At 40.5% G+C, this 25202-nt stretch overlaps 2 protein-coding genes across 4 annotated transcripts; both read left to right on the top strand.

Annotated features, from left to right (window-relative positions):
• Positions 1-1757: 1757 nt before the first annotated feature.
• ubl4a (ubiquitin like 4A) lies at positions 1758-5246 on the top strand. The gene is made up of 4 exons (XM_080432976.1): positions 1758-1934; positions 4065-4170; positions 4276-4484; positions 4646-5246. The coding sequence occupies exons 1-4, from the start codon at positions 1887-1889 to the stop codon at positions 4751-4753; spliced, it is 471 nt and encodes a 156-aa protein (XP_080289102.1). The 5' UTR covers positions 1758-1886; the 3' UTR covers positions 4754-5246.
• Positions 5247-5543: 297 nt separating this feature from the next.
• On the top strand, positions 5544-24715 carry LOC308088398 (dynamin-1-like protein). Of its 3 annotated transcripts, XM_080432840.1 has the most exons (18): positions 5544-5695; positions 6731-6865; positions 8422-8563; positions 13680-13718; positions 14248-14294; positions 14393-14464; positions 14564-14650; positions 14846-15008; positions 15943-16063; positions 17165-17503; positions 17854-17974; positions 18099-18254; positions 18384-18473; positions 19929-20030; positions 20927-21046; positions 21138-21247; positions 21343-21502; positions 21627-24715. In XM_080432840.1, exons 2-18 carry the CDS (start codon positions 6764-6766, stop codon positions 21681-21683), a joined length of 2028 nt encoding a protein of 675 aa, XP_080288966.1. In that variant the 5' UTR covers positions 5544-5695; positions 6731-6763; the 3' UTR covers positions 21684-24715. The 3 variants fall into 3 exon arrangements, with proteins under 3 accessions (XP_080288966.1, XP_080288967.1, XP_080288968.1); XM_080432841.1 differs by lacking the exon at positions 13680-13718; XM_080432842.1 differs by lacking the exons at positions 5544-5695; positions 6731-6865; positions 8422-8563; positions 13680-13718 and adding an exon at positions 13742-14080.
• Positions 24716-25202: the final 487 nt, after the last annotated feature.

Genomic DNA, 25202 nt, shown 5'->3' with positions numbered 1-25202 from the left:
GGCTGTACAGGCACAGGAGGACAGCAGGCATGATGAATCACATGACCAAGATAACGATCAGTGATGGAAGAAGTACTCATATGCTTTATTTAAGTAAACATATTAATACATACAGCAATGTAGGAATACTATGTTACAAGTAAAAGTCCTGAATTCAAATTTGACTTGAGTAAAAGTATAAAAGTATTGGCATCTAAATATACTTAAAGTACCAAAAGTAAAAGTACTCATTATGCAGAATGTCCCATTTCACAAGTGTTCAAAATGTATAAAACATCTTTTGAAAATAGTAGATTTTACAACGCTCATAAAGCAACACGTTGTGAGCTTGTAGATCTGCTATTTTCAAATAGCCAAAATATATAGGGATGAAGTGGTTATGTTTTGTTATAATAATCCAAATCTACAAAGTAACTAGTAACTAATGTTCTCAAATAATTGTAGTGGAGTAAAAAGTACAATATTTGCCTCTGAGATGTATAGTGGAGCTGAAGTAAAAGTACTGAAAATTGGAAATACTCAAGCAAAGTAAAAGTACTTCAAATTTACATCCATTATCAAAATACTATTATACTAAATATAATTAACGATACGTTGCTGTTGGTCAGAAACCTTGTATCTCCATAGTTCAACTTTTTATGTTTCTTTAGTTTCCCTACTTTGTCGACAGTACAAGAGTGTCAAATTATAGAAAAAAATAGCCAGCTTTGCAACACGTTGTGAGATTGTAGTAGATCTTACTTAAGTAAAAGTATCAATACTGCAATATAGAAATACTCTGTTACAAGTAAAAGTCCGGAATTAAGAAAATACTTGAGTAAAAGTACAAAGGTATTGGCATCAAAATGTACTCAAAGTACCAAAAGTAAAAGTACTCTTATGCAGAATGTCCTATTTCACAAGTGTTCAAAATGTATACAAATCTTTTGAAATAGCCGAATTATATAGGGATACAGTGGTTAATGCATGTTTTGTAATAATAATAAAAATATACAAAGTAACTAGTAACTAGTTTTCAAATAATTGTAGTACAAAAGTACAATATTTCTCTGAGATGTGGTGGAGTAGAAGTAAAAGTACAGAAATTTGTAAATACTCCAGTAAATCAATAAAAAATACCTCAAAATTGTACTTAAGTACAGTACTTTAGTAAATGTAGTGTACTTAGTTACTTTAGATGTCTTCTTTCCCATTTTCTTTCTTTCTTTTTATGCCATGTCACACTCCCGTCTGTGGGTGACGCTGTTGGAAACGCGGGCTGGGAATAAACCGACGCCTTAGAAGAAGATGGACACGTTGCCATGTTTGCTTATTATAAGCAACTTTGGGCTTGTTTTTCTGTAAAGTTGCTAAATATTGATAGTTGCGGGTTGCGTTTTTTGGGGGCTTGTTTCTAAAGTGTAGTTGCTTATTTAGGCTTGCTTAGAAATTTGAGTAATTATTTTTTAAACCAGTGGTTCTCAAATATTTTCAAAAATGTTTTGTGCCAGCCAGGGAGCATTTGTGTTGTTAGAATGTTCCAATGTTGAAATGTTAGAATGTTGAAAAATATTTCAAATATTCCACATTTTATTTCAAGAGTTTTTGAAAATAGCAGATCTACAAGCTCACAACGCGTCGTGATGCGACGCGTTCTGAGCTTGTAGATCTGCTATTTTCAAATGGTTAAAGTGCTTATGTGGCCTTAAGTTGCTTCTTTTGGGCTTGTTTTCCTAGACCCGGTAGCTCATTTCTCTCACAACATCTGGCAACGCTGAAGATGGATCGTTGACGAGGATCTGTGAGGTTGTTGTGAAGCAGACAGTAAACTCTTTTGGTGTGGCTTCTTTCTCTCTTAACATTTACAACGTAACGAGTCGTTGTTTCACATTGAGCGAATCGTCAAAATGATTCTAACTGTTAAACCGCTTCAAGGAAAAGAATGCAATGTACAGGTGAGCACCGGGGGTAACCTAGCCAGTTAGCTTGTTAGCTTAGCGGTAACGTTAGCGTTTTTGTTTGTTCTACAAGCCAACAACTAGCTCTGCTGATGAAGGCTCGTGTATTGCTGCTTCGTCGAAGTAAATGAAGGCTTCCTTACTAGTGAACTCTATAAACTATGCCTTTTGTCTTAAGAATTAGTTCGGACAACTTGAATCTTGCACTGTAACTCAAGTGGTTCTCTACCTTTTTCAGGCCATGACCCCCCCTCCCCAGTTCATGTTTGAACTGGGGACCCCCCACCCTGACAAGCACTTGGAATGTAGGAGTTGAGGCATTACATTTAGTTTTACTCTGTTCCGCAGATAAAAATTGTGAAAATAGCAGATCTACAAGCTCACAATGCCTCGTGTTGCGAGGTGCCGAGTTATAGATCGGCTATTTTCACAAATTTCCCCTCTTCCTTATATTATTTGACCAGTTTTTGTAGTATAGTGTCAGTGTGTTGTTTACTTTTGATGCAGTAGTGGTCTTGCTCTCTTTTTGTAGGTATTAAAAAGGTCTTAAAAGTTAAAATTGTCACTTTACTGTCATCTGGGGACTCCCCCAAAAGCTGTAACTAATGCCGGGTCTTGCATGGCCTCATCTCCTTCCTCTCCTGCCGCTTTATGGAGTAGACTTAATTTCTTAACATTAAACTTGAGCTAGTTTTGCTTGTGATAACATTACTCGTTATTATTATTGTGACCATCCCCTGTTCATTTGTAACTACAGTGCTGGTGTGAAACGATCTTTTTTGAACATTTTGAACAACACACACTCTGCATATTGGGCCCTTTTTCTTACCACCCCACTTGCCACCCTCAACAGAAGCAGCACTGTGTCTAAAAGAAGCATTAGACATTACACTATAGTCCAATATATATTTATGTAGTGATGATTACAATGTGTGTGATGCCATCTGCAGGTGCTTCCTTGAAGGGGCTCTCAAATCTAATTTCAAAGAGTTTAGACCAGATTGTGTGGTTTATTCCAGCACAGAAGCGAGGATTTTCAAGCTGCACTCTGAAATGCTGACATTTTACCACCAGCTAATAGAGCCTGCCTGTTTGTTCAGGGGAGAAATTAAATTTTGACCTTCAGGCAGTACCACTTATCAACCAGTCGTGTCAAACCAGTCTGGTTCTAAATGTCACACTAGAAGAGACCACCCCAATTGTATATGATATATTCTGTATTAACATACTTTACCATGCAGATTGTACAAAATAAGATTGTATTCACTAAAAACGTTACATAGTACAACTTCCAAGATTTACCAGCAATATCACTGGTTGCTCATTTTTGCTAATCTGATCTCAGAATCGCCAAAAATCTTCATATCACGTGGGCTGTCTAGACATGAACATAACACTTTAATAGTGCAGTGTTAACACTGATTGTGGGATTGAGGTGTCTGAATACAGCTGCCATCCTGGCATAGTTTGTGCACTGATATGTACTGAATAAGCTCTCTGTTTGCAAGTTCCATCTTGCAAACTTGACAACTGAACCTTATTTAAAATCAATAATTATATTCCTGAAAATGCTATTTCATCATGGCCAATCGCTAGCTACTTACATTTGCAGTGCCTACACGATCAGTGGAGTTGCAGTAGTTTCCATTTAAATAAATGAATGATCAAATGAATTCCTGCGAGACCATTCTGCTGTCCTTGTACTGTTTATTTCCCCTTTAGCCTACTTGAAGCTATATTTGTTCATATTGAGCACATTTGCCTGTCATATTTTAATATCGGGTTATGTTTTGCTAGGGCCTTTGAATAGATTAAAATACAGGGTTTTATATGTACTTTATAGAAATGTGGAGCTGCAAGCCAATTTCAGATCTGACATGACAATGAATGGAAGTACATTCACGGCAGGGGTGAAAAAATCTGCACTAATGATGAATACTGACAAACATCTAACATCCATAGTTTGATTCATATTTTAGATTTGATCTGAAGGATATGGGAAGGAAGCAAATGTAAAGTACCTTAGAGTTTACTGGCCAATTGAATAATGATGAACTAAACTGATTTTATATGATTGCCCAAAATTATTTTGTTCTTCGATGATACTCAGTGTTTTTAATCTTTCAGGTAACTGAAGACGAGAAGGTGTCAACAGTCAAAGAACTTGTCTCAGAACGTCTCAACATACCTGCAAATCAGCAGCGGTTGCTTTATAAAGGGAAAGCACTTGCAGGTAGATTTCCACTGGAACTGTGGTTTCACACCCATCTGATGAGAACTTTGAGCCATGTAGTACCTGCTCCTTATTGTGTTACAAGTTTAGTCTTTCTACTTGCAGACGAACACAGATTGAGTGACTACTCTATCGGACCAGAGGCCAAGTTGAACTTGGTGGTTCGTCCAGCAGGGGAGAGAATTGGAGCTACAGGGATGGCAAGCAGCAGTAGCAGCATCCCAGAAGGAGCAGTGTGGCAGACTCTCTCTACCATCCTTGCCAAACATTTTAGTCCTGCAGATGCAGCCAAAGTTCAGGACCAACTCATCAAGGTAATCGATGATCACTGCATACTCACTGTGCTTCATTGCAACAATATATTGAAATTGACTTTAGGTTTCCAAAAATAGACCACCAATTGTCTATCTATATTTCCCAGTAATTTCCCCACATTTTGAAAGTACTGACTGATATCTGCTTACTGTTCCTCAAGGATTATGAACGTTCACTTAGACAACTCAGTCTTGATGATATTGAGCGCCTGGCAGGACGACTACTTCATCCAGACAGTGAAGCCATGGACAGCTCGTACATGGACTGACAGCCTGCAACAGAAAACGCTGGTCTTAAGATTGTCGGTGGAGGGGTGTTCAGGGTTTGAGGAAGGCACAGAGAAGACCTTATCTTCTTGCAGAGGGCCCAGGTCCGGTGTACGCTTAATGGCTCGTTGTGGATATGCCGGTCTGCTGATTATATCACAAATAGGGCTTGGATAAGAAAACCTGGCCTCTTTGTTTTTGTTGTTGTTTTTTGTCCTGCCATTGCTGTTAAATAATGACATTTAGATTTGAGGATCAAATCCAATTTGATATACAAAGGACTCCTGTTTGGCTGTTGGCTTCACTTGATTTCTGGCTGCTCAAACTCCAAGGAGACACTAACTTCTGCTGGAGGATATTTATTAGTTATGTTTGTGTTGGATGATGGCTGAGTGTTTTCTGTTAACTCTGTCAGAAGGTAAAGCCTGTTTTTATTCAGTATCTAACTGGTAATCATTGTATGATTTGTAAATACTGTGTTTATATAAACCATTAAAAAACAAGTTAAAAAAAAAACAACAGCGATCTTTTGTGTATTTCAGAAACACTGGAGTATTTAAATAAATAAAATGTAATGCGATTTGCTTGTAAATGAAAGTAATTTTAAGGCATAGATGGGGATTTTAATTGGTCTTCAGGGTGTGGAGGGACGGTAGAGGGCGGGGTCAACACGGTGACGGACGAAGGTTTTCTCCAATCATCAAGAGTATGAGCTCGTGATTCATATTTGATAACCAATCACGTTGATAGACTTTGATGTGAGCCCCACCTACTTCTCAATGACACCGTAAACAACAATTGGTGATGTTATTCCTTCCTTGTTGCTGAATTTTGACACATTAATCAAGACGGCATAATATGAGAGATTTGGAACCGGCTTGATATCTCCAAAGCATGAAGTGACGGACCTGTATGGTGTAAAAGAAAATCTTAATTTTCTACCGGTAAGGGCGAACGGGAACTGGTTGTGGTTGGCCAGCTAAGCTAGTGTTAGCTACCAGTTAGCATCGTTCACTCACAAATTTTAAGATAGCGTTGCCTCTGCTGCGATGTCATTGTAGCATCCTCTGTAGACCATATGAATCTGCTAGGAGATTCATTAAGGATCATTAATATGTGATGTTAAGCTTGTGGTATAAAATCCCAGAACGTGTAAAGCTGCAGGATTCGACTCCTGCCTTGAGAGAGATGGTGTAACGTACTGGCTACACGACCTCTCATCAGGACCACTACATATTAGATTACTATGATGCTCCCGTCTTCCCAGGGCAATGATGAACCTGCTGCTCCTGCTCGGACCACAGTCAAGAAAGACATTTAAATCGAATCATTTCAACAGATTAGTGGGTTAGAATTATTCACTACTAGAACTTCCTCCTTTTCTCATTTGTGTTCCGTTTGAAACCAGTGGTGGAAAAAGTACTCACATTTGTTACTCAAGTAAAATAACAGATCTACAAGCTCTGTGCGCATCACACATTTTGAGCTTGTACTTGTAGATCTGCTATTTTCAAAGGGCTGAAGTGGTTAATGTATGTTTTGTAATCATAATCAAAATCTAAAACGTAACTAAAGTTTTCATATAATTGTAGTGGAGTAAAAGTACAATATTTGCCTTTGAATTTTAGTGGAGTAGAAGTAAAAATATCGAAAATTGGAAATACACCAGTAAAGTAAAAAAAAATTACTTATGTATACTACTTGAGTAAATGTACTTAGTACTTACTCATTTACCAGGGCATGCTGCTGCTCAGACCACAGTCAAGACATTTAAATTGAATTATTTCAACAGATCAGTGGGTTAGAATTATTCACTACTAGAACTTCCTCTTGTTCTCATTTTGTGTTCCGTTTGAAACGTTATGTTCCATAAAAGACTAATTTGCGATTCACATATACCACCCTGTTGCAAATTATAGCTTATTTAATTCTTATGTTTGTCTGAGAACTCTCTCTCTCTCTCTCTCTCTCATGCTAAGTCGTGAAGTCTTGCACAGCATTTTACTAGAAGAATGGAGACTCTGATTCCCATCATCAATCGGCTTCAGGAGGTTGTCCTCACCGTGGGGGCGGATGTCATACAACTCCCCCAAATAGTTGTGGTTGGATCACAGGTCAGTCTGGCTGAGTGGAGTCCCACAGGGCTCTATGATAGTGTATTTTCTGTTTTCTGTTATTGTGGGGAATAGCCGATCGACAAGCTCTGCGACACGTTGTGAGCTTGTCGATCTGCTATTTTCAGCAGCTTTCCCCACGATACGGATGCTGGGGTTCAAGTGGTTAACAAAGGGATTAATATTATGCAACATGTGTGTTTCAGATATGTAATGATGGTGTTATAAAGCTAACCCTCACCATATCTGATATCTATCACTCCCGTGTGGATTAAAACAAGTCTGATGTTCTTCTCACTGATGGCTTTTATTAAAGCACTCTTGCGGCATTAACAGGCCAACATCAAACTGTATTGAAACATAAAAAAAGAATACAACGTTCAGAATAAATAAAACAAACATAACGTAATCAAAGAAAATACACTTGAAATTAAATGACCTCACTTGCTGTATAAACAACACACACACGGAATGAGGCTGGGGGGTAGCTGAACTGGGCAGCTGGCTCCCATGTCTATATACTGTGTATGTATGTGTGTGTATATGTATTATGTGTGTGTGTATATAAATTAGCTACTGGGAGGACCAGCCGGCCAGCGGAACACAGCTATGTCACTCTGACTCAGACATAACCATAAACAATTTCATTTGAGAGTTCAGTGGTGCAAAAACCATAGGCACTGCTCTACAGAGATGTGAGGGAAAAGTGATAATGATGGTCAGATTAGTCACACTATTCTCCACTAGACAAGTGGGCGAGTGCATGTGTGGTATACTGTATGCCTCAGGTGGTGTACTACACCAAGAGATAATGTTCCAGGCCTGAATGCTTGACACCAACAGTGATGGGGTCCAGTGGCAGTGGTGGGTCTTTTATGCTTTGTGGGGCATTTTCCTGGCATGGTTTGAATCCACTTGTCCTTCCTTAGAGGGAAGGTCACTGCAAATAAATACAAAGTTATTCAGACTGATCCTCTTTATCTTTAACTTAAATGATGAATAATTTCTATCCAAATGGGTCTCTTCCAGGATGACAGTTAGTACCCCCAGCCCCATCTGCAGGGCACAAGGGGTCACTGATTATGTGAATCTCATGCGTGTGTCTCAATCTTTGGCCCTCACAGTCACCAGATCTAAACCCAATTGGACACCTATGGGAGATTTAGGACCAACATGTTAGACAGCGCTCGCCATCACCATCATGAAAACACCCAATGAGGGAATATCTTTTGTTAGAATGGTATTCCATTCCTCCAGTAGAGTTCCAGAGACTTGTAGAATGTATGCCAAGGCACATTGAAGCTGTTCTGGTGGCTTGTGGTGGCCCAATACCGTACTAAAACACTTTATGTTGGTTACTTTTTCCTTTTATTTGTCACCTCTCTCTCTCACACACACACTCACATACACAGTATACTGTAAATGATATGTGTTTTCAAATATGTACATTTTTGTTTACAGTTATGGACATTACATCAGCATGTCAGATGAGTGTATTTACTTTCAGACATGTCAAATCTTGTTCTGAAACTTGTTCTCTTTATCTCTATTAACAGAGCAGTGGAAAGAGCTCAGTGTTGGAGAGCCTTGCAGGACGGGAGTTCTTGCCAAGGGGAACAGGCATAGTCACAAGACGACCGCTTGTGTTGCAGCTGGTCAATGTGCCCCCTCTGCAGGACCGAAAGCAAATGGAAAATGGTATATTATACTTTTGATATTGTTTTGTGATCAAAATCATTCGTTATTTTATATATATATATAATAATAATGAACAAATCAATGTCAATAAGGAGGAAATACTGGTAATAAAAAAGAGAAGCAAGAAACAAATCATAAAAATACAGTCACCCCACTTAAAGGGATAGTTCCTGGCCACCCATTCCCCCTGAGGTCTAAGGTACTAACCCTGATAGGGGATCAATCAATCTTTTAAGGTTCACAGAGACCGAATTACATCTCTGTTCTAGATGTTAGCACCCACACTCGAAAGAAGAGGGAGTGGGGTGGCTTCCAGTGCGTAGCAATACATTTTTCCACCGCTATAAGCCCAGATAATAGCACTTACGTTTTGATCAGTGTCAAGCCCAGGCTGGACAGATCATTTAGAATGAGCTAGCAGGCAAGTGCTGCACCGTCTCATCTCAGAGAGGTTTGAAGCAGCTATCTTCCAGAGCTCATTTCATTTTGATTTTATGATTTCAATTTCTGTTTTAGGTTGAATTATATTTCAAAGTGGTTATGCTAGTTTAGATTCGTTATAAAAAAAAATGCTTAATTTTAGTTATTATTCATTTTATTTTATTTTATTGTAATATGGGGTAAATGTTAGGGGCAAGATTCAATAAGGTCAGAAAAGGTATTGTGTAAGACTTATTTTGTTAAAATAAATGTTAAATGGCTCTATATTCTGATAGTAATCATTGCTATAGAGTGTGCAGTAACAGGGTTCTCCACGTCTCTCCTCTTCTTTAGTAAACAAAAAATGTATGCATATCAATTTTATCCAGTCATGAGTGAGAACTCATACAGGATACAAGAACAACAGGTGAAATTGGAAGTGATGAAACAGAAAAATGAGCAGAGAAAATTGGAACTGTAACACCAAAAAATAGAAGCTGATAAATTGTTCCTAATGCATGCACGGCTGTGTGTATCTAGGCCTGTGTGCGCGTGCCGTGCCTGTTATACTTCATTCCACCCCTGCATAGGTTGGTGCCCCACTTGGGCCACCCCTGTCAAAAATGCCTGGACTTGCCGCTGAATGCCAGGGGTCTACTGTATATACAATGCATGTACCTGTATGTACAGTATGCATGCTTCAAAATAAACCAGTAAAGTCTGGAAACTTGTGCCACTGGTATTGTGCAAAAGTTTATGAAGAGGGTGTGGTACAAGAGGATTTTGCCATGGAACCCCACTTAACTGTAAATAAATGAAAGGGTGGACTGGAATGTGGCAAAATATTAACAGATACAGAGAACTGAATAGATAATATGTAACATAACAGATATACTTTATTGTCCCGCATTGGAAATTTGTGTTTCCGCTGCATCACACTTTGGGAACATTACAATGCACTCACATTCTCATACTCATACTCACACTCATACTCAAATATGCTTACATTCACATGTTGAGTGTGAGACAATAGACATTAAAATAATGAACTATTATATATGTAAAGTAATAAAAAGACAACAATCTCATATAATAAGAGCAGATATAATGAGACCAGATAGTAAAATAACATCACGATATCTTAGACCCCATCATATAGTGCCACTACTCTACTAAAATCATATAGTATCACTGTTTGCTTTTATTTAATATCTCGAGGGAGTCTTATTGTATATATCAGCCGAGCAACAAGGGCGTCTATCCCCCTTACGATGTGCTAGAGGCTGGACCCCTGAGAGATGGTTTGCTGAGGTGGAACGCCACAGCTCCCAATGTCTTAGTTAAGCTGTGCTACTCATACGCTGAATTGGTGATGCCCAGGATCAAACTCAGAACCTTGTGATTTAAAGGCGAGAGCTCTCCCATATGAGCTACTTCTTTTTTTTACCTGTTCAGTCTGCATTTAGCATTTTGAACTGTATGCCTGGAGCAGCCAATCAGATTATGTGTTCAGAATATGTTTTGCATCGTTCAAAATCTTCTGTCTCCCTGAGCACAGCGTTTTCATGATATACATAAAGACGGAAGTTAGTGATGTTCTTTTTCCCTATTATCTTCATGGCTGTTTAAAAAAGACGTGCAAGCTTAGACTTTAAGCGTGCTTGACGGTTACCATACCATATCGAATTATATTCTCTACAATCGTTTAATAAAACAGAAGCATGCGTTTACTACACCATAGACTCAAACTGTCTCAAAAATACACCCTGTGCTGTAGCCTAGAACAAAGGTTTTTTTAGTTTAGTTATTACATGCCATATGTGTGAGCTGTCAGTGTGGACACCAATATGAAGGGACCAGATTTATGGGTACATTGTGAATTATTGTTGGACTATCAATCACCAGATGACTTTAGATTGAATATCATCATCTCAGTTTTCTTCACATTCAAACTCACAGTAAGCTGGTGAGCATCACACCAATCCGCGCACTGTTCAATTTCAAAATGGTAAAGTGATGTATCATCTTGATCTATTCTACACAGTAAAATCCTTGGTGTTGATTTTTCCGATGACATTTTTTAACCTACTACTACGAATTCTAAATCCTAAACATATGTTGCTATATCAGTGCTTCTCAAACTTTTTCATGTCAAGGACCCCCAAAATTATATTTATTTGGCTGCAGACCCCCATCTGAAATTTCTTTCCAGGGACCCCCAGAAGCAAAGATTTGAGTCAAAAATGTTCCCTTTCAAAATATATATATTCATAGATTTGCACAATTTTTTAAAGATTTTTCAAAAATAGCAGATCTACAAGCTCATTATTGCGCGGCACTCTATGAGCTTGTATATCTTCTATTTTTGAATAGCCAAAGTATAAAATAATGGTTATAGCTAAAATGACACAGATGTGTTCCCGATCTCAATGGGTTAGCTCAGGATTTGCTGAGAATGGCAGCCAGTGACATCTGATAATGTTCACACAACCATTCATGTACAGTATACTGAGAAGAGAACCTGGGAGCTCACTATGTATTCTGTGAAGAGAACTGAGGAGTTCACACACCCATATTGTGAAGAGCACTGGGGACCTCACTCACTCTCTGTGTGCATGCACCTATGCTAATAGATTTAGGGTAAGATATCTATTCACGTTCACATATTGGACTTAAATAGTAAAAAAATAAGAGAAATACCAGCTAATAATAAAATACAATTTCCATCATCTGTTTCAGTTTGTCCAGTAACATAACTCTAAAGCGTATTAAAAGCTGAACTAAAATCAATTAAAAATAAAGTTGCATTATGCCTTAGTGTCCTCCAGGTGTCTCTCTCATCTAGTCTTTTTCAAAAAGTGTACAATAACCAGTGTCAATGGGTAAACATGGAAGCATTAAGTGTCCTTGTGGTGCCCTACTCCATACACTGTTGTACACTCGGGTAAACAAAACTTAAAAACCTGTATTTCATTATATTTTCTGACTGTGCTTTATATACCTTAATATACCTCTTATATATCCAGAATCTACACTAAGCCTGTGTTAAAGTTATCCACATGGGAACAGCGTGGCTCCAATGTGAATCTCAGACTTGATGTGGCCGGCCTGTGATGTCAGGCATCTATGATGTACAGTATCAGTTATGTAGCCTATTACTCAAAACATTTTCAGCCTGATCCAAGCCCCTGCTGACTTCCATTATAAATGTAAATGTAATGTTACATATTTCAAAAAATATAAAATGTGAAAAACATTTAGCGGTGTGCATAAGAAATTTGGCACTGATTGGTCCCGCGGTTTGCAAGATTGGCTCCGAAGACACACACACACACACACAAACCGACTTTCTCATGGATAGCTAGCCTCCTTCAGAGCTATGTCTAAGGATTAAGTGGGTGACACTACTAACTGTATCATCAGTGCTCCTGACCGTTTTTATAAGCAAACTGCCAATCAACAGACATATAGTCCATACCCGGGGATGTGCACAGTCAAAGTATTTGCAGACTTTTAGTTATGTATATGGGCAAGGCCTGTGTAACACAGAACCCTGTGTTCAATGTCTGTTCCAACACACGCCCGTGCGACCCGCCGCCACGTTGCGGACCCCACAGTGAACACACATGCGTGTGCCCCCCAACCATGAGACCTGTCGCTCCCACAACCATGAGAAGTTGATGTTTAAGCTGTTTGAGCTAACTAAGTTGTGTCTGTCTGTCTGTCTGACTGACTGACTGACTTTACTAAAATGATATAGGAAGATTGGGAATTATGGGTTCCATGCAAAGGGATGCTACATAGTTTCTCTGCCACTCTCCATACAGATAGCAAGCAATTGGGAAACAATGGGATTTAATTTGGAACATCTTAGTAAAGGGCAGATTAGAATATACGTACTGTAGAAGATCTTTGAGGGAATAGGAATGTACTAGACTTTGTTCCAGAGCCCGCCATGACACTGGTGCCTCATGCTGAACCCAGGTTAATAAGGGTCTAAGCGTAAAGGCCCAATAATAGTTTTCAAATTTAGAAGAGACAAACCACCTCTCTCTCACTGCATTATTAGAGAGCTTTATGCATGATTGCATGAGTGCTTCTGAAAAGTTCCCTTAAGCATTGATACAAGATGCAATTCAAATAGATATGTGTAAGCTAATGTACTGTACTTGCTTTTTTTAAACGTATTTTTTATATTCAAATGCTATTTCATACTGTGTCTTAATGTATTAATGCTTGTTTGATGTAAAGCACATTGCATTTTCATTTTTGAAATGTGGTATTCAAATTAAACTGGCCTTGCCTTTCTTTAGTTAATGCATGACAAGTGAGCATGTTTTCTCAATTTCAAACCCAGGGTGCCTGCATGTCTTGAATCATTTGATAATTTCCAGGCATCAAAGGCTTACAGTATATAGAGTTCAATTTGGAGTTTAAGTCTTAAATATAGTCTCTGAGCTCCAAAAATAATATTGTTAATACACTGAATCCCTAATTGGTGGGTCTTATATTTCATTCTAGCCACTGGTATTAAAACAGTCTTTAAATAACTTCAATTTAACTTACTGAAACATGCAGTCACCCTGGTTACTCATGCATGTCATCTTACTGCTTGAACTGGAAGCTACAGTACTGTGCCGGAGACTTTCTACTTTCTATTCTAACATTCAATCTGTCTTCCTCTTCCACTTTTCAGGAACTGGGGTAACGCAAAACACCCAACACAGCTACCCAGGTCTCTGTTTATAAGTAGTTAATCTGCATTTACTTTGTCTAATCACCTCAGTTGATATGTTATGGCGACATCTCACAGGTGAAGAAAAAGAACAAGGAAATGTCTGCACACAATAGGTTGCTCTCCCATCTTTTCTTTATTTTAACCAAACAACAACGTTTTGCCCATGCAGGGCTTCATCAAGCTGCATGGGCGAAACGTTGTTGTTTGGTTAAAATAATAAAGAAAAGATGGGAGAGCAACCTATCGTGTGCACACATTTCATTTTTCTTCACTTGATCATTTTTTGGGTCCAGCACTGTGTTTAAAGAAACTGTGGGGATGTGCATATCTTACTCATTTTTTCACATGACATCTCACAGGTAGTTATGTTTATCTTCATTGGCAAGATTATCTGTCTTAGAATGTTCTTTTTCATTTTACTTTCTTCATCCCCCTAACCCATTATGTTTTCCATTCAACGTTTGTCCTTTTTCGGATATCTCTTCACAAAATGATTCACTCTTATTATTATTCTGCGTTTCCCCAGGCATAAAAGCTGATGAATGGGGTACATTCCTGCACTGCAAGAACCAGGTAGATTTGTCTGAGGAATTTCAATGACATTCATTAACTCTGTGTCTTGTATGAAGCTCTTGGTTCATGAGTCATTCATGCATTTTGCTGCTTGAAAGATCTTCACAGATTTTCTGGAAATCCGTAAGGAAATAGAAGCAGAGACTGAGCGCTGTTCAGGTGACAATAAGGTCAGTGTTAATAATGCTACCTAGCCAGTCTGTTTTTCTCAGTTCCTGTCGAGTTATATTTTAAGATTCATATCTTTGTCCTCTTTTTATACCTTCCAGGGAATCAGTCCAGAGCCCATTTATTTGAAGATGTTCTCACCCAAAGTCCTGAATCTAACACTTGTTGATTTACCTGGGATCACCAAGGTTAGCCAATGTTGCTAATTGTGTTTGTGTTAAAATTGATACTGCCAAATTAGATGGCATTGTCAAAGAATCTCACTCATAGGTTAATGTACTGTTTACATGACTAATTATTGCAGTTTAAATTAATGTAATCTTTACAGTTTACATGAATGTAAGTCAGAGTTTGTAATGCTAATGTCAATCTTTTCACTGTAGGTTCCAGTTGGGGACCAGCCAGAAGACATTGAATCTCAAGTGCAAGAGATGATCATGTCCTTCATCTCCAATCCCAATTCTCTCATTCTCGCCGTGTCCCCTGCCAACTCCGACTTGGCCACTTCTGACGCACTCAAACTGGCTCGTGAGGTTGACCCAGATGGTAGGCCATTATGTATATTGGCCAACCCTCCTCTTTCATCTACTCCCCCATCACTGTTAATTATCTGATGTGAGGGTTGAGAGAGGGAAAGACACGCTAACCGGGGAAATTGCAGTTACGTGCGGTCCGGTCATCTACTGTTGCACCCCACAAAGATCATACTTTAGCTTAGGGATGTTAACAATTCATTTTTTTGGGGGGGATAGTGAAAGTTACATGTATGGTGTGTGTGATATCAAATGTGAGCTTACCATAATCATCATCCTATTCAAGGGCTTTTGGAGAGAAATGAGACAGACTCCATAGCATAGAGCACTGCAGAGGGCAGCTGTGTGTGTCTGTGTTCAGTTGATGCTCGTTGACGCTGGTTAATGTTATATACATCAAGGCACTTATGTTTCTGCACTCATTTACGGTTTTGGACAAGAGATTTCCTTTAGGTCCTAAAAAACGCAACTTATCAATTAATCGATTAATCGATCGATAAGGTTATCAATTATCAATTAATTAATTAATCGATCATTTGCATCCCTACTTTGGCTATAAGCATATATAGGCCTTCTCTCTCACTCTCACTCACTCTCACACACACACACACACACACACACACACACACACACACACACACACACACACACACACACACACACACACACACACACACTATATATAGATATACAACTGTGTGTGTGTGTATATGTTATGTAGCACCGGCCGGGAGGTGAACCTGGGGTCTCGTATTTAAAAGGCCCAGTCAGCTTAAGAGCCAGGCTCGATAGTGAGCAGTAATGCACCCTACAGCGTACAAACGCCTGCAAGCTGGTAGTGTTTGTCTGGCATGACATTGGAATTCTTGTTTATCAGCACAATCAAAATGAACATGTGTTTATCCAGTTGTGGAGATGATCACATACTGTGTCTGTGTCTTTCTCAGGCCGCAGGACACTGCTGGTGGTCAGTAAGCTGGACCTGATGGATGCCGGAACGGACGCTCTAGAGGTTCTTCTGGGTCGGGTCATCCCCGTTAGACTCGGGATTATTGGGGTAGTTAACAGGTTTGTTATGTGTGTAAGAGGTGGAACGAAAGAGTAGAGCTTGGTTTGCTTCATTCGGCAATCATAATGAGCATGTTTCGCCTGTTGCTGTCATTTGTCGTTACGGCTGTAGAATAAACTAGCAAAGTGCGCTAGTAATGTGAGTAATGTGTTTTGCAAAAATTGGCCTCCTGGTGGCGCTATAACAGGCCAATGTGAATAATTCTGCTCTGGTCTCCAGGGAGTGTGCGACTGCGTGCACAGTTTCACGCTGATCAGTCAAGCGGTGCCGGAGATTAGCTGTCCACAGACACACGGACGGACGAACACACACACACACACACACACACACACACGGACGGACAGACAGGGGCGAAAACATAGTCTCGGCATGGCGGAGACTATAAAACATTTAATTGCTTGTCAATGTTTTAGTTTGTACTTGTTTTTCCCCCACTGTTCTTGCAGTTTTTTTTTTTTTTTTTAAGATTTCACACCTGTTAGTTTCACATTGAGTGACCCCAGCCTATGTTTGTGTTGTAATAATGGTACACCAGTTTCACAATGTGTGATGTAGTAAATCTTAATTTTTGCCCTGCAGTGTTTTGGCTGCACAGCATAAGGTGGAATGCTTTTCTGACAAATTGAAAGTGTTAATCTGTTATTGCAGTGGTGCGCAGGGCAATGATCATACACTCGATCAGTTTATTCATTTATTTTTTGCTGAAATGAAATTTCTGAAAACCACACAACTTTCAGGCTATTTTCAAAGTAGTTCTAAGAGCTTGACATCTAATTCAATTGACACATCAGTTCAGACACCATAGCAGCACAGAGGAAAGCTCTGTGTGTGTGTGTGTGTGTGTGTGTGTGTGTGTGGAGAGGGTTAGAGGGGGTCAACATCTCATCTGTTTCCTCCTACACAACGTACCATACTTTCAGAAATACAGCATCTCTTAACTGGCCCTAAAGGTGCATGTGCACATTAAAATCCTGTGCCATGCTGGAGCTATCTCATAATTATACCCCAATTACACTCGCTGTGCTCCTAGGTGGACTGCCTTATCTCAGTTGCTCTCCCTTTCACGCTTCTCTGTTTCCCTCCCCTGGTAATCTCACCAGGAGCCAGCATGACATCAACACCCAGAAGAGCCTGGAGGACTCGACAAGGGACGAGCAAGCCTTCCTGCAGCGTCACTATCCCTCACTGGCCTCCCGCTGCGGTTCACGCTATATGGCCAAAACTCTCAGCAGGCTGCTCATGCACCACATTCGTGACTGCCTGCCAGAGCTGAAGACCCGCGTGACCATGCTGACTTCCCAGTACCAGGCCCAGCTGAATGGCTATGGGCAGCCTGTCGAGGACCACAGCGCTACCCTGCTTCAAATTGTCACTAAGTTTGCCAGTGATTACAACCACACCATAGAGGGAACAGCCAGATACATCCAGACCTCAGAGCTGTGAGTCACAGCAGTACTTTGATGCTGCATGCAGTCATTATTCAATCTAAGTTTAAAAGAATCTGTGTATATTTACTTTTTCAATACATAAGGAGAGTTGACAAGACTATCCCCTTTTCATGTTATTTTTTGTGTTGGCGTAAAAACAAATGTAATCATTAAGTTGTGGTATTTATTGCCCTGGCAGACTCATTTCCACGGATCTCATATCCCTGGCCAATTAATTCATGTAAATATTAGCTCTTTTTGGTTGACTGCATTTAATTTCAGCTTTATTGACATTGTTGACACGCTGCAATTCACCAAGAAATCTGTGTTAATCCCTCGGCTGAATCTTGTCCCTTCCACAGCTGCGGGGGCGCTCGAATATGCTACATATTCCATGAGACCTTTGGCCGCACCCTCCAGTCCATCGACCCCCTGGGGGGCTTAACCGATCTCGACGTCTTGACTGCCATCCGTAATGCCACAGTGAGTCCTAGCTCTCATGGCTTCCTTATCTTTCTATAATATGTTTGCCAAAGAAAATGCATTTGTCTAGCACTCTATTTTGGAAGCCAGTGTGGGGTACAGCTGGTGCATTATCGCTCTACAGGGTCCGCGCCCAGCCCTCTTTGTGCCAGAGATATCATTTGAGCTATTGGTGAAAAGGCAGATCAAACGGCTGGAGGAGCCCAGTCTGCGCTGTGTGGAGTTGGTGCACGAGGAGCTTCAGCGAATCATCCAATACTGCTCTTCCTACAGCACGCAGGTTTGTGTAGAACAGACCGAAGCATCCTGAACATCAATATTATTTATTCATATCATCATTAATAACAATAAACCACACTTCGGCCCTCCTGGAAATATGCTGTACATTTATATGCTTGTGTTTTACCAGGAGCTCCTGCGTTTCCCAAAGCTTCACGACTCTATTGTGGAGGTGGTGACTGGATTACTGAGGAAGCGCCTGCCAGTTACCAATGAAATGGTGATTCAACACAGATGATAAGATGTATTAAGTCATTAAAGGGCCACTTTGTTGATTTTTAGCCTGAATGCTATTGTTCTTTTATAATATCTAATGTGAAACTTCATAAGATACTTTTTGTGAAAAATAGAAAACGTTGGCCTACTCCTACTGTATGCTTGACAATAGTTAATGAGGACATTAACTATTGTGTTTGTGGACCTAGAAATAGCATATAATAGGGTGCCAAGAGAGGAAGTGTGGCATTGCATGAGGAAGTCAGGAGTGGCGTACAAGTTCAAGGATCAGCTCTGAGATCTTTCTTGGACACCATGGACTATGATGTTCGTGCAGTGAGAAAAGGGAACAGGTTGAAGAGAGTCTGGAAAGGTGGAGGCATGCACCAAAGAGAAGAGCCATAAAAGTCGGCAGGCATAAGACAGAATATTTCTGAACAAGAGAGAGGACAGTGGAACAGTGAGGATGCAAGGAATAGTGGTGGTGAAGGAGTTTAAATACTTGGGGTCAACTATCCAAAGTAATGGGGATTGTGGAAGAGAGGTGAAGAGGAGAGTGCAGTCAGGGTGGAATGGATGGAGGAAAGTGTCAGGAATGATTTGTGACAGACGGGTACCAGCAAGAGTGAGAGGGCTATATGGCACTGACGAAAGGCAGAGCTGGAGATGGCAGAATTGAGGATACTACGATTCTCATTAGGAGTGACAAGTTCAGAAATGACTGCATTAGAGGATCAGCCCAGGTTAGAAGGTTTGGGGATAAAACAAGAGAGGTGAGATTGAGATGGTTTGGACATGTGCAGAGGAGGGATGAGAGGTACATTGGGAGAAGGATGCTGAAGGAGGAGCTGCCAGGCAAGGGGAGAAGAGGAAGGCCAAAGAGGAGGTTTAGAAAGTACATGCAGGTGGCAGGAGTGACAGAGGAAGACGCAGAGAAAGGAAGCAAATGAAAACAGATGATTACCACAATGGCAATTAGCCAATCTTTATGGCAAACTGGCAATAGACTTTGATGTTATATCTCTGCAAGTGGAAAGTTCAGAGGAAAGGCCATGGGATCACCAAAATCAGTAGGGTGCATCCTTGCTGTAAACTTGTGTCATGGCCATCGATTTTGAGATATCTTGTGTTCAAGTGGAATTTTGTCCTAACGGTGGCGCTAGAGGAAAGGCCATTGGCTAACCAAAATCAGTAGCCAAATTCATGCCTGTGTGCACAGAAAATTCCATAGCAATCCCCCCTCTAGTTTTCGATATATGTTGTTTGGTACTAAATGATGAACAGAACAACGGAGTGACAGACATAGCCATCCATAGATCTCTGCCATTAGTGGGGTTAAGAATCATCAAGTTGGCCCTTTACGTTTAGTCCTCAAGCTAATGTCTTGTTTTTGTAGGTCAGGTTTTGATGTGTCTTTTTGACACAGAGTTAAAATGTGTTTTGTTCAACACTTTTCCAGGTCCACAATTTAGTTGCAATAGAGCTTGCTTACATCAATACAAAGCATCCAGACTTTACTGATGCAGCGCAGGTCTCTGCATCTGTGAACAGTCAACAACAGGTAGTTATTGCTTTCTTCCAACAGGTAACTCTTGATTTATCATGCATGCCCATATGCTAAACAAAGCGCTTCTCATTCTGCAGTGCTTCCGTTCCTATCTATAATGTTCTACATACAACCAATAGTCAGGGGATATTAGCAGAAAGATTTCCAATCTTGGAATAAATTCCTTACCAAAAAAAATCTTCACCAATGTGTTTGTAAAGGTGTCTAGTAACACATCTCACAAAGACTGAAATTCAGTTTCCCTAGGAGAATTTTTGACAGCTGCTAAAAGTTGGGGTACCCACCATTTCCCTGCATTTCCATGCAGGGCAAAAAAAATTAAATTTTAATTCTGTTTTAAGTAGCATGCGAGGGGTCAAACTAGGGTGTTTTTATGATTCTGAATCCATTGCAAGCATTTGTTTTGCTAAAAACAGCCCAATCTCAATGGGCTTTTTACACAAAACGTATACCTGGACAAGGATGGCTATGGCCGTTTTTAGCCCAAGGAGTGGTTTTGGTGCAAAACAAATGCTTGCAATGGATTCAGAATCATAAAAACACCCTAGTTTGACCCCTCACATGCTACTTAAAGCAGAATTAAAATTTGTTTTGTTTTTTGCCCTGCATGGAAATGCAGGGAAATGGTGGGTACCCCAACTTTCAGCAGCTGTCAAAAATTCTCCTAGGGAAACTGAATTTCAGTCTTTGTGAGATGTGTTACTAGACACCTTTACAAACACATTGGTGAAGATTTTTTTTGGTAAGGAATTTATTCCAAGATTGGAAATCTTTCTGCTAATATCCCCTGACTACAAGTGTTGTGATCTCTTTGAAATATATTTTTTCAGTTCCAGACTCAAGCTAAATTACTTTGACTTGCCAACTTCGTCTTGTCTCCTCCCCGTCAGGCAGAGTGTCTTGATGGAGGTAAACGCTGGAAGAATGAAAAGACTGCAGAGGAGAGAGCTCCAGCTGCTGCTGGTTTTGGCAGTCCCAGCAAAGGCCATGCCATTAACCTTCTAGACACAGTGAGTAGTGGGATTAACAGTGAATTTAAGCACTTAGTAGTCGTGAATTCATCACACACCGCTGACATTGGCCTTACACCCTCTCTGCAAGGCAGTGCCCATATCTCGCAGGCTGAGCACCAGGGAGCAGAGGGACTGTGAGGTCATCCAGCGCCTCATCAAGAGCTACTTCCTCATCGTACGCCAAAGCATCCAGGACAGGTCGGCTGAAACAAGTGTACAAATTACTGTAGCTAACTCCATGCTATGCGTCTCAATGTCTTAACAATGGCCGTTTGTGTTCCTTGCCTCTACAGTGTACCCAAGACGGTGATGCACTTCCTGGTGAACTTTGTGAAGGAACGCCTGCAGAGCGAGCTGGTGGGTCAGCTCTACAAGCAGCCTCTGCTGCAGGATCTGCTTATTGAGTCACAGGACACAGCACAGCAGCGCACTGAAGTCGCCCAGATGCTTGAGGTAATGATGGCAGCTGCTTTTATTTTCTGAATTGGCTTTCTGCATTCGGGAGATGCTCCTTATGATGACCCCTTAATAACCAGCACTTATCTCCTCCCCTCCCCTCCCTCCCCTTCTTTCACAGGCATTACAAAAAGCCACCAACATAATCTCTGAGATCAGGGAGACCCATCTGTGGTAGCCAGAGGAGACTAACCATTCTCCCTGTCATAGGATGTCTTTGAGAGTGTGCAAGAGAGAGTGTGTAAGTCTAGAATGTGTGTGCATGAGGGGTGGGAGCAGTACGCCTGCAGACTAGTGACCATAACACGTGGCTTCCTGCCAGCTGTTGCCCGTACCAGGGCCACTGGTTGTGTAATGTCTCACTGCTTGAAAACGGTACGGCGATGGAGACCAGCACCACTCACGGACAGGGCATTTTCAGCATGGACTTTGCTGAAATATTAACACAAAGATTATCTGCATCTTTGAAGAGAAAGGTTATCTCCCTGCCTCAGCCATAACAGGCAGGCCACAGTGTGACTCAGGAGCAGAACAAGTAGCAGTAAGGAGGAGCAGTACTGGAGTTGAAGCCTTTGTATTGCAGGTGCTGACAAACGTTTCGATGATCATACATCTTCATCAGAGTCGAGACTCTGATGAGGATGTAATATCATCAAAATCTTAGTCTGCACCTGCATTATAAAGGCTTCAACTGCCTGTGTGCTCCAGTACTCCTCCTTTGATGATATTTCATGTTCATCAGACTTAAAGACTCTGATGAAGATGTAATACCATTGAAATGTTCATGCCAGATTATACTTGCCACGTCCATGTAGGCGTGAGGGTCTGCAGACGGCGGTCGCAACGTGGTTGTGATTATACTACAATTTGTGTCTGCAGATGCGCATGCGTTCAAGAGCTAGAGCAGCAATCAGTACAGGATGCAATCTAATAACCTTCTTCCAGACAACTGGTGGACTTGTGTCATGACAAGATGCTATTGTGAGAAGAGGTCATAGTTTATCTTGCGTCATTTATTTCTGTGTATTCTTGTCACTCTCAAAAGAACTCATTTGCTAATCAATTCCCTCAGCAAAGCTTCAAGTCTTTTTTATTTAGATTTTTATTCTATTCAGTTTGTATTGTATTTAACAATGAGCATCAGTTCAATGTCAAGTCCTTTATGGTTACATAATATAATATAGTCCTCAAAGCGTCTTATTTTCTTTTCTAGCGCATGTGCAGTCAGTGTACTTGTCTGCGCATAAAGTACACGTGGTTATACAATCTGGGATGGCTGCGGATGTCCCCCGACATGAGGTGGTGACAAAATGTACGTTACATGACAAGGCTACATGGACGCAGCAAGTATAATTTGGCCCTTAGTCTACACCTGAAATAAAAAGGCTTCAACTGCCCAACAACATATAAGTCATAGAAGAGTATTTTACATACTTTAAAACAGTCATAGCTGAGTTTGTACCTGTGTTTGTCAGGCTGTAAGATTCTTTGCGGGATAACTGAAATTGTGTGTGTGTGTGTGTGTGTGTGTGTGTGTGTGTGTATATATTTATATATATATATGCTAGAGAGCACTTAGTCGTAGCTTTATGTTTCACTTGACTGAGTTTGCATCTGCAGGATTGACCTCAGATTCCTATAAGTTAACGCGATCCAGTGCTAAAATTATTTTGGGGTGACTGTTTTCAGTTAGCGGTGTAGACTTGTAAATCAGTTAGCATAAAGTGTTTTATGTCTGCTTGGCCAGAAAAGGCTAGCGAAAATCCATCTTGACTGCAATATAACACTGAATGAAGACACGGGCGGCTGCAGCCACCACAGGATCAGTATGGAATGAACGTCTTTCCGGAGCTGTGTGTCAGGTTTTACGTTTATGCAATCATTCCATGGGTGTACTATTGCACTGTCTAAACAGATGAGTGTGTAGACACAAGCGAGGTAACCAAACGTTTACCGCACAGGTCGTGAGTTTGGTTTCTCAGGAGGCTCTTTCATATGTATTTGGACAGCTATGTATATACTGTATATTGATAATATGCCCGCCTCAGCAACAAGAGGTTACTACAACACTGAGGGACTGGCTTACAAATAGAGAGTATGAAGTCCACATACAGGTTGTGAACTCACCACGTTGTGTAGCTATCCTTGAACAAACTGCTCACTGGTTTTCACCTCTGAACTAACCCCAATTAAAGCTGTACTGCGCCTTAGGCAGAGACAGAATACCTCCCCTCAAACACCCACCTCACCACCCAGCTACTAGTACCTGCATGCAGTTGGTTTCATTTCCACTTATGCTGCGATTCTAATCGTATTGTGAACTTTGTACAACTTTCTTATAACTTCAATAGACTGTGACCATTTATCTTCGAGCCCATGTTAATTGCATTGTGAGCTAGGGCATTCACCGAATAGTCGAATATTCGAATATCAAACCGATATTCATTGTGTAAAGAAAAGTGTGTGTGTGTGTGTATATGAATACAAAACCTTTCCCACGTGCCGTAGCTGTTAATAATTGTGAATTTGTTCTCGTAGCCAAAAGTGTTGGGTGGAAAAGAAAAACAAAACTTCTACAAATCAAGGATGCGATTTGCTCAGAAAGACATGCCTTAATGGGACCATCCACAGTAATTGTGGCTTCTATGTGATCAGGGAGAGAGCACAGTGTACAGTCAGTCTATCCTGAGAGTTCTGCATGTGTTTGTATGTGTACAGTATGGGGAGCGTACCTATGTTCCCTCAGCCCCTATGTTTTGTCAAAACAAACTACATAAGTGTATATTGTACTGTATGTCTTGATGATGAATTGAGTACATAAGACCACAATGGAAACAAGCCTCCAGGGGTTTTTATGTTGCCATTTTAGCATAGCTTATTAAATTGCACTTGCCTTGCTGTTTGCAACGTGTTAATGTATTCAACCAAAACCCCTACCCTTACCCCTAACCCCATGCCTAACCCTAAACTGAAGTAACATGACATAGGACTGAGGGAACATAGGCATGGCCTCACAGTATGCATGTGTGTGTATGAATGAAAGAGTTTTAGTTGGTTACATTTTGTATTATTTAAATGTACTTGTTACCATATCTGTTAAACTGCCTGGAAGTTCTTGCCTGCCAATGTGTGTGACATGTTTACTGAATGAGTACTATTACTGTCTGTCGGTGTGAGAGGTAGGCTGCTCATTAAACTTGAACTAAGGACGCTTTCTGTGTGTTTTTAATACTCTATACACTAACTACAGCAATTGCTCACTGTGATAAGATCTATTGAATCATTCATGATCCAGCTATACAGCCACTGCATGTGACTCGACTCACTCTATTTTCCCATATTGATCCCAAGGGGCTGAAATAGTCTGTTAGTCAGATGAGACTGTCACAGACGCCCCAACAGGATGAAGACAAAGTGTGCTGCAGAGTGCCGAGACAGATTGACTTGCAGTGACACTGGCACCACAATCTCCAACCCCATTTTCTTTCTTTGCCTTGGTCACTGCTTGTCAGTGCCACTGAGCTTTAGAACCAGAGGAAATGTACTGTAGATGCCAGATGGGTCTCTGATGTGCCCATTTGGATGATAGATTGTTCATTTTTGTGTGTGCATGTACTGAGGGAGGGGACGCAATAAGCTTGAGTAAAGATGGAGATGTGAGGGGATAGTTGAATAGGATATGACTGAGTGTGAAACT

The sequence above is a fragment of the Gymnoscopelus braueri genome (genome assembly GCF_963280865.1).
Source record: "Gymnoscopelus braueri genome assembly, chromosome: 7".
In the NCBI taxonomy this organism is placed as follows: Eukaryota; Metazoa; Chordata; class Actinopteri; order Myctophiformes; family Myctophidae; genus Gymnoscopelus; species Gymnoscopelus braueri.
The sequence above is the reverse complement of the archived record's forward strand: the minus strand, read 5'-3'. Positions and strand labels throughout refer to the sequence as shown.

Bases quoted from the DNA above. Each gene is read 5' to 3' on its own strand.
- ubl4a (XM_080432976.1), top strand. From the start codon at position 1,887: ATGATTCTAACTGTTAAACCGCTTCAAGGAAAAGAATGCAATGTACAG. The intron at 1,935-4,064 runs GTGAGCACCGGG...TTAATCTTTCAG, and splicing joins GAAAAGAATGCAATGTACAG to GTAACTGAAGACGAGAAGGT. The intron at 4,485-4,645 runs GTAATCGATGAT...CTGTTCCTCAAG, and splicing joins TTCAGGACCAACTCATCAAG to GATTATGAACGTTCACTTAG.
- LOC308088398 (XM_080432840.1), top strand. From the start codon at position 6,764: ATGGAGACTCTGATTCCCATCATCAATCGGCTTCAGGAGGTTGTCCTC. The intron at 14,651-14,845 runs GTTAGCCAATGT...TTTTCACTGTAG, and splicing joins ATTTACCTGGGATCACCAAG to GTTCCAGTTGGGGACCAGCC. The intron at 21,248-21,342 runs GTCGGCTGAAAC...TTGCCTCTACAG, and splicing joins CGCCAAAGCATCCAGGACAG to TGTACCCAAGACGGTGATGC.